This window comes from Cervus elaphus, chromosome 18 (assembly GCF_910594005.1).
Source record: "Cervus elaphus chromosome 18, mCerEla1.1, whole genome shotgun sequence".
NCBI lineage: Eukaryota > Metazoa > Chordata > Mammalia > Artiodactyla > Cervidae > Cervus > Cervus elaphus.
In genome coordinates, this window is record NC_057832.1 from 59,424,459 (window position 1) to 59,440,298 (window position 15,840).

At 36.2% G+C, this 15,840-nt stretch overlaps 1 protein-coding gene across 4 annotated transcripts in view; it reads left to right on the plus strand.

Moving 5' to 3' along the window:
* The window catches only part of ASZ1 (ankyrin repeat, SAM and basic leucine zipper domain containing 1), a 72,456-nt gene that overhangs the window by 40,144 nt on the left and 16,472 nt on the right, over nt 1–15,840 (plus strand). For 3 of the 4 annotated variants that reach the window (XM_043873230.1, XM_043873228.1, XM_043873231.1), the window contains exons 5-7: nt 12,318–12,429; nt 12,967–13,101; nt 14,437–14,561. In XM_043873230.1, the coding sequence (XP_043729165.1) occupies nt 12,318–12,429; nt 12,967–13,101; nt 14,437–14,561 (372 nt within the window). The remainder of the gene's footprint in view (nt 1–12,317; nt 12,430–12,966; nt 13,102–14,436; nt 14,562–15,840) is intronic. The other variant, XM_043873229.1, reaches the window with a different exon arrangement.

Below are 15,840 nucleotides of genomic sequence, written 5' to 3' on the forward strand. Positions count from 1 at the left end.
TAAATGTATATGTTTATCATGGAAACGTGATAAATAAAAAGTGCAAAAATATAATGTCAAAAATAATTTAACTCTATTAATAAAAAGACTAGTTGGTAAAGCTCACTGATTAAAATATAATATTAACTCACACATGCCTAAAGTGAAGTGAAGTGAAAGTCACTCAGTTGTGTCCGGCTCTTTAACAAAGATAATTGGCTGTATTTGGTTGTTGTGCTGTGTTGGGTTGTTGTGCTGTGTTTAGTCATGTCTGACTCTTTGTAACCCTATGGACTATAGCCCGCCAGGCTCCTCTATCCATGGAATTCTCTAGGCAAGAATACTAGAGTGGGTAGCCATTCCCTTCTCCAGGAATCTTTCCAACGCAGAGATCAAGCCAGGGTCTTCTGCATTGCAGGCAGATTCTTTATCAGCTGAGCGACCAGGGAAGCCCATGGCTAAAACCAAAAGCCAATGAAATCACAACTAAAATACAATAATACATAAAGGTTGAAAATAAAATGATAAAAAAATATTCATTTAGAAAGTACCTATACCTGGTGGATACCAAGACCAAAAAAACCAGAAACTCTCTGGGATAATAAATTATTTACAGGAACAAAGAGGAAGTGTTCATTTTGATAAAAGCAAAAAATTTAACAAGACAGTTTTAATATAAATGGCTTTAAAATATATGAAATGAAAATTATAGAACTGGAAAGGAAATAGAAAATCTGTATTTGAGTCTTTAGTATAAATGTATTAAGACAAAAAGTAAAGATATAGGAGATTCAGGTAACATTTAACAAGCATGTCTAATTCATATTTGTCTAGAATTCTGACTCCAACATAATTTATATAGATTATTTTCAAATACATATGGATTATTTTTATAGTAGTGTCCCAGGCCATATAAGAAGCCTTAATAAATTCCCTTTTAAAAAGTTATGTAGAACACTTTCACTAATCAAAATGTAATGAACTTAGAATTTAACAACCAAAAGCCTCCTTAATGCATAAAAACATGTATTTAAATTACATATTTTAATAACTTCTAGATTAAGAAGGACTTTAAAGAAAAGTGATAATTGAACAACAATTATATCACATTGATATCAAAACCTGTGTGAGTCACACAAAGCAAATTCAAAGGGAACTTAAGAGTTTTAAAATCAGTTATTGGCAAGTCAAAACACTACATAAACAGCATGATATTATTTATATTTTAAAATGTCCTTTTTTCTTGCACATATTTATATATGTAAAATTTGTTCTTTTTGTTTGCTGAGATCTGGAAAGATACCCAACACTTATCAGTAATTATCTCTAGTATTCTAAGGGAAAAGTACATATGTGTAAGTTAAATAATTTTTAGAAATCAATATGTCATTTAAAAAAGAAGAGTAGTATGTAATTTGCCTTGTATTTTTAAATCACGATAATTCAAATGTGTGTTATTAATGGAAAACTCGATTGCTAATCCCTAAAAGTAAAACAGTAAAGAAAATCTGGGATGAAATCCACAAATACATGAAATTATTAAATTATTAATGTGGCATTCAGACCAGTGGGGAGAAAGTGGATCATCATTTTGGTGCTGGGGATTTAGACAGCTATTTGAAGGAGTAAAAAATGCTGGTTTCCCCATAGCCAATATAACCATACTCATGGTGAAAAACTGAAAACCTTCCCACTGAAATAGGAGACAAGACAAAAGATGCCTGTTCTTACCTCTTCTATTCAACATAGTATTGGAAGTTCTAGTCACAGAAATCAGACAAGAAATAAAAGGTATCCAAATTGGAAGGGAAGAGATAAAATTGTATTATATGCAGATGATATGATAATTATATAGAGAAAATTCTAAAGACTCCACACAAAAACTACCAGAACTGATAAATGAATTCAGCAAGGTAATAGGATACAAGATTAACATACAGAAGTTGGTTGCATTTCTCTATACCAGTGATGAAATATCAGAAAGAGAATGTAACATATATATATATATATATATATGTTTTAAAATCTTATCTCCCAAAATAAAATACTTAAGGATAAACCTGACCAAGGAGATGAAAGACTTATATACTGAGAACTATAAAACATTAATAAAGGGAACTATAGATTGGGGGCAGGAGGAGAAGGGGACGACAGAGGATGAGATGGCTAGATGGCATCACTGACTCGATGGACATGAGTTTGAGTAAACTCTGGGAGTTGGTGATGGACAGGGAGGCCTAGCGTGTTTGTGATTCATGGGGTCGCAGAGTCGGACACGACTGAGCAACTCAACTGAACTGAACTGATAGATGATTCAAAGAAATGAAAAGATAGCCCATGTTCTTGAATTGGAAGAATTAATATTGTTAAAATGGCCACACTGTCCAAAGCAGTCTACAAATTTAACATGATCCCTATCAAATTACCCATGACATTTTTCACATAACTAGAACAAATAATCCTAAAATTCATATGGAATGATTACAAACTCAGAATTACCGAAGCATTGCTGAAGAAGAAGAACAAAGCAGGAGAAGTAACCCATCTCAGACTTCAGACAATACTCCAAAACTATAGTAATCAAAAACTTTATGGTACTGACACAAAAATAGACATATGGTCAGTGGAACAGAATAGAGAGCCCAGAAATAAACTCACATACCTTTGGTCAGTTAATTTTCAATAAAGGAGGCAAGATTATACAATGGGAAGAAGATAGTCTTTTCAGCAAGTGGTGTTGGGAAAGTTGGACACCTGCATGTGAACACACCCTCACACCATACACAAACTAAATTCTAAATGGCTTAAAGACTTAAGACATGACACCGTAAAACTCCAATAAGAGATCATATGATATCAAAACATTCTCTGGTAAGTTTAACTCATACTGATGTTTTCTTAGGTCAGTCTCCCAAGATAATGGAAATAAAAACAAATATAAACAAATGGGACCTAATCAATCGTACAAGCTTTTGCACAGCAAAGGAAACCATAAACAAAAATGAAAACACAACCTACAGAATGGAAGAAAAAATGATCCAAGACTGACAAGGGCTTAATTTCCAAAAATATACAAACAGTTCATATAACTCAACAACAACAAAACAAAAGCAAAAAAAACCAATGCGATTGGAAAATGAGCAGAAGACCTAAAGAGACATTTCTCCAAAGAAGAAATATAGATTGCCAATAGGTGCATGCAAAGATGCTCAACAGTGCTAATTATTAGAGAAATGCAGGTCTGGATTACACTGAGCTGCCACCTCACACTGGTCAGAATGGCCATCATTAAAAAGTCTGCAAATAACAAATGCCAGAGAGGATGTGGGGAAAACTTACGTTCCCTCCTACGCTGTTGGTGGGAATGTAAGTTGGTACAGCCACTGTGGAAAAGAGTATGGAGGTTCCTCAGAAAAGTAAAAATAGAATTACCATATGAACCAACAATTCCACTCCTTGGCATATATCCAAACAAAACTCTAGTCCAAAAAGACACATGCACCCCGATGTTCATAGCACTGTTCACAATAGTCAAAACATGAAAACAACGTAAAAGTCCATCAGCAGATGGATGGATAAAGATGTGGTGCATATATACAATGGAATTCTACTCAGCCATAAAAAGGAATGAATAATGCTATTTGTAGTAATATGGATGCAACTAGAGATTATCATATTAATTGAAATACATCAGAAAAACAAATACCATATATTATCACTTATATGTGGAATCTGAAGTATGACACAAATGAACCTATCTATGAAACAGTAACAAGAATCACAAATATAGAGAATAGATTGGTGGTTGCCAAGGGGGTGGGGTAGGAGAAGAATAAAAAAAAAAATGCAAGAGGACTTCTTTGGTGGTCCAGTGGTTAAGACCCCACACTTCCAGTGCAGGGGACATTGGTCCAATACCTGGTCAGAGAACTAAGATCCCATATGGTACGGCCAAAAAAAATGCAGGGCTCCAGTCTCATGCCAGAGTAGTTTCATATGCCTCAAAGTATTTAAAAATTAAAAAATAACAAAGTTACACAAATGCTTAATAAAATTACTAGATGAAAATGTGGATGAACATATGTTGGTTTGGCAGTGGTCTTTATAAGCATGACGCAGGATATCTGGAAACTTGGCTACCGGAACGTCGTTCTCTTCCTCTATGTTCTCAACTCCAAGCTGTGCCTTTCCCAGGCCTTGGGCTGATAAGACCTTAAGGGAGCTGGGTGCTGATGAGGACTCAGGCTTATGTTCCTATCCCTGCAAAACATAAAAGCTCCACTCCCCAAGGGCAGGAAGTTACTATGCGTAAGCTTAGATGGAGAGCAGCTGACCTCACAAAAGTTTGACGTTAGGACATCTGGGACCTGGAGTAGAGCTGATCCTGCATGAATGTCTTAGGTTTCCGGACTCTTATTAAAGACTTGGAGCTAGACAAGTGGGCTAAGTTATCTCTTAGCCACTTAAACAAGTGGGCTTAGTTATCCCAGAGGTTGGGAACGTTCTGGAAGATAGGAAAGCAGAGCAATATTGTAGGTACTTCTGGAGGGAGCTAACAACCTTAAACTATAGACCCACTGCATAAGAAACTTCTTTGATTTTCAATATCTATAAGGATTTTTGCCTTTAAAAATACTACAACTGCTAGACCTGAGCCCTAAAGAGCCAATACAAAAAAAACAAATTTCCCAGCAGCTAGTGAAAAGACTGACAATTAAAATATTTGCCTAGTACGATAAAACTGCTGACAGAAAAAGACAAAAACCTGAATTAAAAATTAGAGCACATAAGGAGATCTAAATGCAGCATGAAGACAGATCTCTTGAAACTTAAAAATTGTGGCATTTCAATTCAAAGTTCAGGAAAGAAAAAGGAACATGGAAGACTGGTAATAATAAAACACATTCTAGTAAAAAGAAATTGTTCTTAAGCTGAAAAACTATCATAAATGCATATCAAGACAAACAAACAGAAAAAAAAAACCCTACATTTTGGAACAGTTCTCAAGCTTTAGTTTGGACTGATAGGAGGGGAAAAAAAAAGACATTCCTAGGCATAAATTCTGATTAGAATGTGTAAACTCTAAAGACAAAGAGGAAATTTTTACAAGTTTCCAGGCAGAAAGAATTAGGTTTTTAACAATGGAAAGTAGAAAGATTAGAGTGGCTTCTGACTTCTTATGAGCACAGCTGAAACTAGAAAAGAATGAAGTTACATTTTCACTTAGATGAAGGTATACAGCCTAAAGATCTTATTCTCAACCAAGCTGTGCCTCTCAGGGCGAAAGAAAAGATTGTCAAAGATATGCAAGAACTCAGAAAATGCATTACCTAAGCACCCCAGCTAAGGAAAATGCCTGTAAAAAAACTAGCCAAACCAAAAAGAACCAGAGACCTCATGAAGGTGGAGGATAAAGAGAAAGCATTGAAGAGGGATGAATTTTGATAAATGTGTATTTAATAGATAGTATTAGACTGGGAACGTGAACTGTGAGTGCTAAATAAGGATTCTGGGAATGGCAAGACAAAATGCAAGTAAAATTCTAATAATTACTAGATTATGCCAACAGATTGTAAGAGCTATAGTTTGCAGTGAGTTGGGGGGTACCCAGGAGAAGAAAGGGAATTAAGAGTATGCAGGAGGCTTTATTCTGTTTGAATACAAGTAGGGAGAATGTGTCCTGGTGGACGAGGAAACCATAATCTTATTAGGAGAAACAAGTCTCATCTTGCTTACCTATAAGAGTGTTTTACTAGGGTAATGTTTAATGGCATTTTTTAAAAAGGAAAAGCAGAATCAGATTTTCAAGGGGCGAAATGTAGTGAATGGTGGTTTTGTTGCACCAACAAAACAGAAGAGAAGTATTGTCAGTTCTAACAGTCCTTATGCTAAATGAGGATGGACTGAATTTTTCAACTGAATATTGGCTTAAAAACAAAAGACGGCTAAATGCTATTACAAGAAAATTAGAAGAAAATGGGTATGAAATATCCCATTACAGGTGGAGGTAAACCTGTGGAAATCAGGATTATCGATATCAGATATTACTAATATTATATACAGTAAACAGAACAAATTTTGTACTATAGTAAAAAAAAAAATCAATGAAAATATAACAAACACAGACCTGTACACACCACTACATGACTGCTAAACCCATAAATTTAAACCTATTAAAATTCAAGAAGTAGATCAAAATACAGTGATAGGAAGAAATTTCAGTGTTTATCTCATTACACAAATCTAATATATGTAAATTGAGTAAGGATATAGACGAGCTGACTGACACAATCAGTAGACATGAGATGATGTAATAGATAAGAAGACCCTGCCTGTGTTAAGCGTACACACGACACACCAGAGAAGCAGCCCCTTATACTAGTTACTGTATGGTTTGCCGGGTGGTGGATACAGAGACGAGTCAGGGCCATCATGGCTTCCCTTGTGGCTCAGCTGGTAAGGAATCCGCCTGCAATGCGGGAGACCTGAGTTCAATCCCTGGGTTGGGAAGATCCCCTGGAGAAGGGAAAGGCTACCCACTCCAGTATTCTGGCCTGGAGAAGTCAATGGACTGTATTCCATGGGGTCACAACGAGTCGGACACAGCTGAGCGACTTTCACTTTCACACTTTCAGGATCATTATCCTCAAAGAACTGATACTGTGGTTGAGAAATCAGATGAATTGAACAAATACTTTGACATGAAAGGTGACCTGATTAAAATAAGCACAGAGTGCTATGAGAACATAGAGGAGAGTGGGGTTGCTATCTAAGATGAGGCAGATCATCAAAAAATTGGGGGGGGGGGTGGAGCATGCTGGCTTCTAAGATTAACCCCAGAGGTAGATTATAAATACATTTATTGAAAAGCAAAGGGACATTTCGACCAGAAGTGCTCTGAAAATAGGCAGAGGAGAGAGATGAATCCATGCCTGCAGAACTGAAGCCTTCTCCTGGGATGGAATAGGGTGACGGGTACTGAAAGGTAGAGAGGTAGCCAGGGGACTTCCAAAGAGCCTCATAGGTGCAGCACTGAAAAGCTGAAACTGAATTTATTTGATGAGGTTTACAAATGTAGAGGAAAGATTGGAGACAAGGAGGCCAGTTGTGATTCTGTTGCATGCAGTAAGTAATCCTTGTAAGAAGTGATGAGGACTTGAAGACAAGGAAGGAGGCGAGTGTAAAGTACAGGTACAAATGATGGGAAGGAGGTAAAACTGGCAGGAAAGCTGGATTAGCTATGAGGACATGAGGAGTCATAGATAAATTCATTCAGGCTTCTGGGTTGGGTCATGCTTGACCTGTGATGCTGTTCACGGAGATAAGTAATAACAGAGAGTCCTGTGTGTTGGAGGGAAGGTGGTGACTTCAAATTTAGGTATATGTTGATTCTGAATTTTGTTGGGGTACCGAGGTGGAAATGACAGATATGATCTGGAGCACAAGAGCAAAGCCTGGGCTAGAGATAGAGATTCAGCAGCCACCAGCGCATTAACAGTAGTCATGAGAGTAGGTGAGACCATACGGGTATGTTGTGTAGGTAGTGGAAAGGGAAGAACGTTGAGGTCAGTAACCTCTTGAAATACATACCTTTAAATGCTAGGGAAAAAAAGGAGTTCAAGTAACTGCTGACCTTTGCCAAAGCAGTTATGTATTGAAAGGAGCAGGCAGAACAAAACAGAAGGGGAAGTAAAGAATTAAAGTATTAAATCTCAGGAAATAAATAAGATAGAAATTAATATTGAAAGTAAGGTTATCAGCACAAATAGTTATCATGTCATTTGATTAAACCAGTTAAAAGTTTTATAACTTCCCTGAAGAGTTTATAATAAGACCATTTATAAGTTCATAAGTATCTGGAAGATTGAAGACTTAATTTAGATTTCATTAATCTGTGACAGGCAGGAAACAATAGACGTTAGAAGTCTCTATAGATATAAAACCACTGTAAGAATTATTCTGTCCCCTCTCAAAATGGTCATGCAACATTATTGATAGTACCAATAACTCTAATAACTTTCAGAAGCTAAGTAACACACTGAAATACTGAATATTGAAGCGGATGCTCCAGTACTTTGGCCACATGATGGGAAGAGCTGACTCACTGGAAAAGACCCTTGTGCTGGGGAAAATTGAGGGCAAGAGGAGAAGGGGGCAACAGAGGATGAGGTGGTTGGATGGCATCACTGACTCAATGGACATGAGTTTGAGCACACTCAGGGAGATAGTGATGGACAGAGAAGCCTGATGTGCTGCAGTTTGTGGGGTCGTAAAGGGTTGGACATGACTTAGCGACTGAACAACAAATACACCTTCTAGATAGTCTAGACTCCATTATAGGAGTTTGCGATCCCATTCAGTAAATTCAACTTAGAAATCAATGAAGTTTTATTATAACACATATTCAGTTATGATCTGAAGCATCTTAGTGTGCAAACTACACTAGTCTAGTAGTTTTATTATCTAGGATGACATAAGCATTTATAAAAGCCATTTTATGTCTGTTAATTTGCAGACTGAAAATTATATCCCTGCTGGTTTCCAAGATTTTAAGAAAAATTGATATTTAGAAGAACCTCAATTTTCAATACAATTTCAGTACAGATTCAGAAAATTTCAGTAGTAAGTTTCAAGGAGATAGGACCCTCAGACTTTCATGTTACATTCCCTGGAAAAGATGAAGGAGTGTACAGTATGAAGGTCAAGGGAAAGGTGGAAGGAACAGCACTTGCACAGTCTCTAAAAGGGGAAGAACTTGGCATTTTCAAAAAGAATAAGTGGCTAGAATAGAAGCATGGAGAGCAGTTATGAGGCTACTGCAAAAATACAAATCTTGGACTGCTTACAGTGGCTAACAAGTTGATGAGACATGATTAGATTCAAAATATGATAGGAAAATAGGGAACAGGACCTTCTGATGACTTGTATATGGAGTGCTGGAGAAAAGTCATGAATGATGCTTAGTTTTAGGCTGAGTTATTTGGTTAATGGAAGCTCTGGGAAATAGGGAACCTTGGAAGGAGCAGATTTGAGCTCTTGTCAGGAAGGTGGGAAGAGAAGCATCAAGCAGTCTGATTTAGACTTAGGAAAGAATTTGAATAACCAGTTTACTCAAACAAGCTCATTCTACTGTATATATTCTCCCTATTTGCTTAAGCTATCCAGAAATTCACACTTCACTTTGTAAAGATTGTCTAATAAAGCCACTATGTAGGAGAAATTCAAGGTAGAGAAGGCAGTGCTTGACAAACTACCTTAGCATGTAGTTCTAATAAAAAACTGAAACTGTAGCATACTAGAGAATAGAAGGGACAGGTAAGTGCGTGAAACTTCCTGTGTGAAGACACTGGTGTGAAGTGACCAGATTAAGGGTATACTCTATGTCAACAAATCTTACAGAGAAATATTGTTTATATGTAGTATATATAATGTGAGTAATCAAGACGGACTTCCTTAACGAGATCAAAACCGAGCATTGGGAAATTATTTAATTTATTGTTCTTTTGTGAAGGTCTTTGTATGTAGATCAGATACTGGTGGTGACTCAGGAAGATTGAGCCCAGAACCCTAGATCTCCTTTACAACAGACTCTGATGCTAAGTTCAACCCAAGTAGAAATAATAGAACCTTTCTGGCATCCTTTGTAATTAGGTTCAGAAGCTGAATGACTTCTAGGAGTCGAGGGATTGAATCTCTAATTTGGGGAAATGATCCCCTAGAGGGAAACTACTGTGTTTTCCCAGAACATAGTCTGAGTCTGGCAAAACTGTTGGACTGATGTCTTTCTTTATTAAAATAAGCCTCAGGGTAAAATTCTCTTAGTCTTCAAGTAGAATTATAATAGAACACATTAAAAAGTAAGAGATTTAAACATTTTTACTAAATAAAATACAATTTTTAAAGTGTAATAAGCATTTAAAATGAGCAATTTTAACAAAAAGCCTCGAATAGCCAAAGTAATCTTGAGAAAGAAGAATGGAACTGGAGGAATCAACCTGCCTGACTTCAGACTATACTACAAAGCCACAGTCATCAAGACAGTATGGTACTGGCACAAAGACAGAAATATAGATCAATGGAACAGAATAGAAAGCCCAGAGGTAAATCCACGAACCTATGGACACCTTATCTTTGACAAAGGAGGCAAGGATATACAATGGAAAAAAGACAACCTCTTTAACAAGTGGTGCTGGGAAAACTGGTCAACCACTTGTAAAAGAATGAAACTAGAACACTTTCTAACACCATACACAAAAATAAACTCAAAATGGATTAAAGATCTAAATGTAAGACCAGAAACTATAAAACTCCTAGAGGAGAACATAGGCAAAACACTCTCCGACATGAATCACAGCAGGATCCTCTATGACCCACCTCCCAGAATACTGGAGATAAAAGCAAAACTAAACAAATGGGACCTAATGAAACTTAAAAGCTTTTGCACTACAAAGGAAACTATAAGTAAGGTGAAAAGACAGCCCTCAGATTGGGAGAAAATAATAGCAAATGAAGAAACAGACAAAGGATTAATTTCAAAAATATACAAGCAACTCCTGCAGCTCAATTCCAGAAAAATAAATGACCCAATCAAAAAATGGGCCAAAGAACTAAACAGACATTTCTCCAAAGAAGACATACAGATGGCTAACCAACACATGAAAAGATGCTCAACATCACTCATTATCAGAGAAATGCAAATCAAAACCACAATGAGGTACCATTACACGCCAGTCAGGATGGCTGCTATCCAAAAGTCTACAAGCAATAAATGCTGGAGAGGGTGTGGAGAAAAGGGAGCCCTCTTACACTGTTGGTGGGAATGCAAACTAGTACAGCCACTATGGAAAACAGTGTGGAGATTTCTTAAAAAATTGGAAATAGAACTGCCATATGACCCAGCAATCCCACTTCTGGGCATACACACTGAGGAAACCAGATCTGAAAGAGACACGTGCACCCCAGTGTTCATCGCAGCACTGTTTATAATAGCCAGGACATGGAAGCAACCTAGATGCCCATCAGCAGATGAATGGATAAGGAAGCTGTGGTACATATACACCATGGAATATTACTGAGCCGTTAAAAAGAATTCATTTGAATCAGTTCTAATGAGATGGATGAAACTGGAGCCCATTATACAGAGTGAAGTAAGCCAGAAAGATAAAGACCATTACAGCATACTAACACATATATATGGAATTTAGAAAGATGGTAACGATAACCCTATATGCAAAACAGAAAAAGAGACACAGAAGTACAGAACAGACTTTTGAACTCTGTGGGAGAAGGTGAGGGTGGGATGTTTCGAAAGAACAGCATGTATATTATCTATGGTGAAACAGATCACCAGCCCAGGTGGGATGCATGAGACAAGTGCTCGGGCCTGGTGCACTGGGAAGATGCAGAGCAATCTGGTGGAGAGGGAGGTGGGAGGGGGGATCGGGATGGGGAATGCGTGTAACTCTATGGCTGATTCATATCAATGTATGACAAAACCCACTGAAATGTTGTGAAGTAATTAGCCTCCAACTAATAAAAAATAAAAAAATAAAAATAAAATGAGCAATTTTACAATTTTAGAAAGATGGTAATGATAACCCTATATGCAAAACAGAAAAAGAGACACAGATGTATAGGACAGACTTTTGGACTCTATGGGAGAAGGCAAGGGTGGGATGATCTAAGAGAATAGCATTGAAACATATATATTATCAAGTGTGAAACAGATCGCCAGTCCAGGTTGGAAGCATGAGACAAGTGCTCGGGGCTGGTTCACTGGGATGACCCAGAGGGATGGGATGGGGAGGGAAGTGGGAGGGGGGATCGGGATGGGGAACACATGTAAATCCATGGCTAATTCATGTCACTGTATGGCAAAAACCACTACAATATTGTAAAGTAATTAGCCTCCAACTAATAAAAATAAATGAAAAAAATAAATAAAATGAGCAATTTTGAGAACATGGGGTCGTGGGGGACTTGTTTCTGTCATTCATCACTATTTTCCCAGCATAAGCATAGTGAGGCACTCTGATACTTTGTTACGTGAATAGGTAAATTAATGAAGCCTTATATTAATGGGCTCATTTAGTGATTTTTTTGAAGACACATGTCTTCACTAGAGGGTGCTATGTAAGCATTCAATACTTTTTTAAGAGTGTAATCTCCCTCATATTTTATTTATTTGCTGGTAAACTGGACTTTTGGGTTTTTTTCCCCCTGATTTGTGAAAGGCTTTCCCATTTCTTTGCTCTCAGAACAGTACTGATGGTAAAGTTCAGCCTTTGAAGAGCTGTTAAGGGCAGCACTGACACAGTGTTCCTTTCCTTCCCCCTCAGGAGACGTATGACGCCGATCATGTACGCTGCCCGTGACGGCCGTCCTCAGGTGGCTGCTCTCCTTGTTGCTCGTGGGGCAGACGTTAATGCCCAGGATGAGAACGGCTATACCGTGAGACCCGACCCTACAGTGTTCTCTTTATCTCTAGGCCATTGACATCTTACTGTCAGTAGTTCACAGAAAGGTTTTAAGAAGTAAAAATTACAGAAGGGCTGGGATGTAATTGCTGTTCAGTAAAGAAAAGCAACAGTTTCAATGAGAAAAAAGAAATTATCTGCCCCTGTTGGTTGGCACCCTTGACAAAAGAAACTGTAACACATAGCAAAGCCTGGATTCTATTAGAATACAAATAGAATTCCTTTTTATAGAAAACAGTTCTCTGATTGGGAGATAAATCATTTTACTCTATAACTCCACTTGACTGAGTAAGACATTATTTGGTTTTACAAAATCAGTGAACACTGGCAGTCTGCAATTACAACATTGGAAATATGTTTACATTATATTGTGAAATGATAAGATTGCATCATTCCATTAATTAACCATGTTCACTTTTTTATTGTGCCATAAATACTGTTGAGAAGTTTTCTTCTCTATGTCATATATACTCCCTCTCTTTAAACAATCTTTTCTTCCCCCCACTTACAGGCTTTAACATGGGCAGCACGTCAGGGTCATAAAAATGTAGTTTTGAAGTTGCTTGAACTTGGAGCTAATAAAATGATACAAACCAAAGATGGAAAGACACCAAGCGAAATTGCAAAAAGAAATAAACATCTAGAGGTATCCTGTTATTTAGCTGATTTTTCTTAGTTTACATTACTGTTTGTAAAACTTTTGTATGATTTTGTTAGAACTCACTACTATAATAATAATTTATCTATTATTAAATGTTTCAGTATGTAATTTTCTCCCCGCCAGGTAATGAAAACTTTAGTTTACTAGAGTATTTATCTTTTTACTAAATAAGAGGCATTTATAATGTGGTAATTTTAAAGCTATATAAAGGGATGATAAAGTCTTATCTGGCCCTAGAAATAAAATTGTAACAGACTATTTATTTAAACAGTTCAGCTGATTTTCAAAAAGTAATTAATTTTCAAAAATTAGTGTATTGACATAGCTAGTAAAATTTCAAAATTTGCACATGTAAACTGTTGTTTTTAAATTTTAATTAACACATATTAGACAATTTAAAAATTAAATCCTTTGAACTACATTTACTCCTATACATTTGACAAGGTATATAGTAAAGTATTAACATATTTTGGTGTATGATTTACTGTCATTCAGATAATAAAGTCAATAGTAAATATTTGCCATACATTAAATAATTTTATTGATATAAACTTTTGGTCTAAATATGAAAGCTTTCAGCCAAAGGTCTGTACTTTCTAAGCAAGGATCAAATATAGTACAACTCTAAATCTAAGTTATATAGCTCAAGATCTTCTAAAACTTGAGTTTCTGATTTTGGAAGCTTATGATATTCCAAAGTTTCCACCATACAGTAATCAGACCATGTCATTTTTATTGCATGTAAAATAATTTCCTCTATTTTTAAGCAGCCTATAAACATGCCTATCATTTTATAATTCATATCTACATTTCCAGTATTATTCTGGTGTAAGTGCTAATCACTGAAGCCCTGTGAGACTTTAAAAAGAAATTTACAGTTTTTCTCCTAATCTTTGAAAATTTGAAAACTTTTCATTAATATACTGCATTATTAAATTTAGGGTGGATGGTACTGAATTTGACATACTGAGAAATCTATGAATATCAAAGATTATTTTGAGTCATAAATTGTTTCCTGAAGTGAGATTTGATTTTGTATCTTGACTGATAATATTACTTAACCTTGACTTACTAAAAAGTTAGAACTAAGAAGTTTTCAAAAACTAAGGAATTTCACATCTTTTAGGTGTACAGTTGAGGTTTATGTACCTTAGTCATGCTTCTTACTTTCTCTCTGTTTAATAATATATTTAAAATACTACCTGAGTACTTAGTCTTTCTGACTTACTTACCAAGATTGAACTTTTAGTTTTGTTTTATATTTTGTTGAAAATATTATTAATTACTATCTTGCTTTAATTCTTATTATAACTTTTTCAGATCTTCAATTTGCTTTCCTTGACTTTAAATTCTTTGGAAGGAAAGTTTCACCAGATAACTAAAGAAGAGTCTATTTGTAAACTATTGAGAACAGATTCTGATAAAGAAAAAGATCACTTATTTAGGTAACATAGCATGCTTTTGTTCAATACCTATAAATGAGTAAAAATTGTGTTTTTATTACTTATAGTAAATGTGATGACATTTAAAATGTACAATATTTTAAACTTTTATGAGTATTTTAAACTACTACTTAGAAATGTATAAATTTTAAATGTTTGGTTCTCCAGAATTTTAGAAAAGTTTTATATCTATGTATTAACAGCAAAGAGAATTATTTTTTACTTTAAATAAAATATCAACAATACAGTTTATTTCTAAAAGGCTCTAAGGTTATAGTTTTGTTAGTGTTCAAACTAGATTGTACTTTGCTTTCTAATTCTTTACAGCAGATTTCTGATTTTATAAGCTAAAAATAAAAATACGTTCCCCACCCCCCCCAAACACAGTTGTTCAATACATGGCTACAACATTATTCTCTACTTACCTACATTTTAAAATTGTTAGTAAATTTTTACTTCCTGCAATTAAAGAGATTTTCACGTCCAGAGCTCTTATAAGGAATACAGTTTCCCCATGAACATTCTGGGGGTTGGGGATGCTGACCCTCCCCCTTGGAAAGTCTGTATCCAAGGCTCCTCCGTGTCTGCAGTTGCACATCCGTGAATTCACATCCAGGACTGTATGCGGCTGTAGTGTTTACTGCTGAGAAAGATCCATGTGTAAATGGACCTGCCCAGTCCAAGCCGTGTTGTTCCAGGGTTCATCATATAAATATTGGCAAATATTTTCCTTCTTAGGAAAGATGAGTTTCATTTTACTATCACCATTTTCTCTGTTTACTTAAATCTTCATTCAAGAAACATTTCTTATTCCTTTGTATAACATAGATCAAATTTGCAAATATAGGCATATTTCAGAGATATTGGTATACAGTTCCAGACTACCACAATAAAGCAAATATCATAATAAAGTGAGTTACACAGATTTACAAGTCATGTTTACACTATACTGTAGCCCAGGTGGCACCAGTGGTAAAGAATCCACCTGCCAACGCAGGAGACCTAAGAGATGTGGGTTCAGTCCCTGGGTTGGGAAAACCCCCTGGAGGAGGGCACGGCACAGCAACCCACTCCAGTACTCTTGCCTGGAGAATCCCATGGACGGGGAGCCTGGCGGGTACAGTCCATAGGGTCGCAAAGAGTTGGACATGACTAAAGCGACTTAGCACACATGCACGTAGCCTATTAAAGTGTGCAGTAGCATTCTGTCTACAAAAACAATGTGAAAAAGTGAAAGTGTCAGTCACTCAGTGGTGTCTGACTCTTTGTGACCCTGTGGACC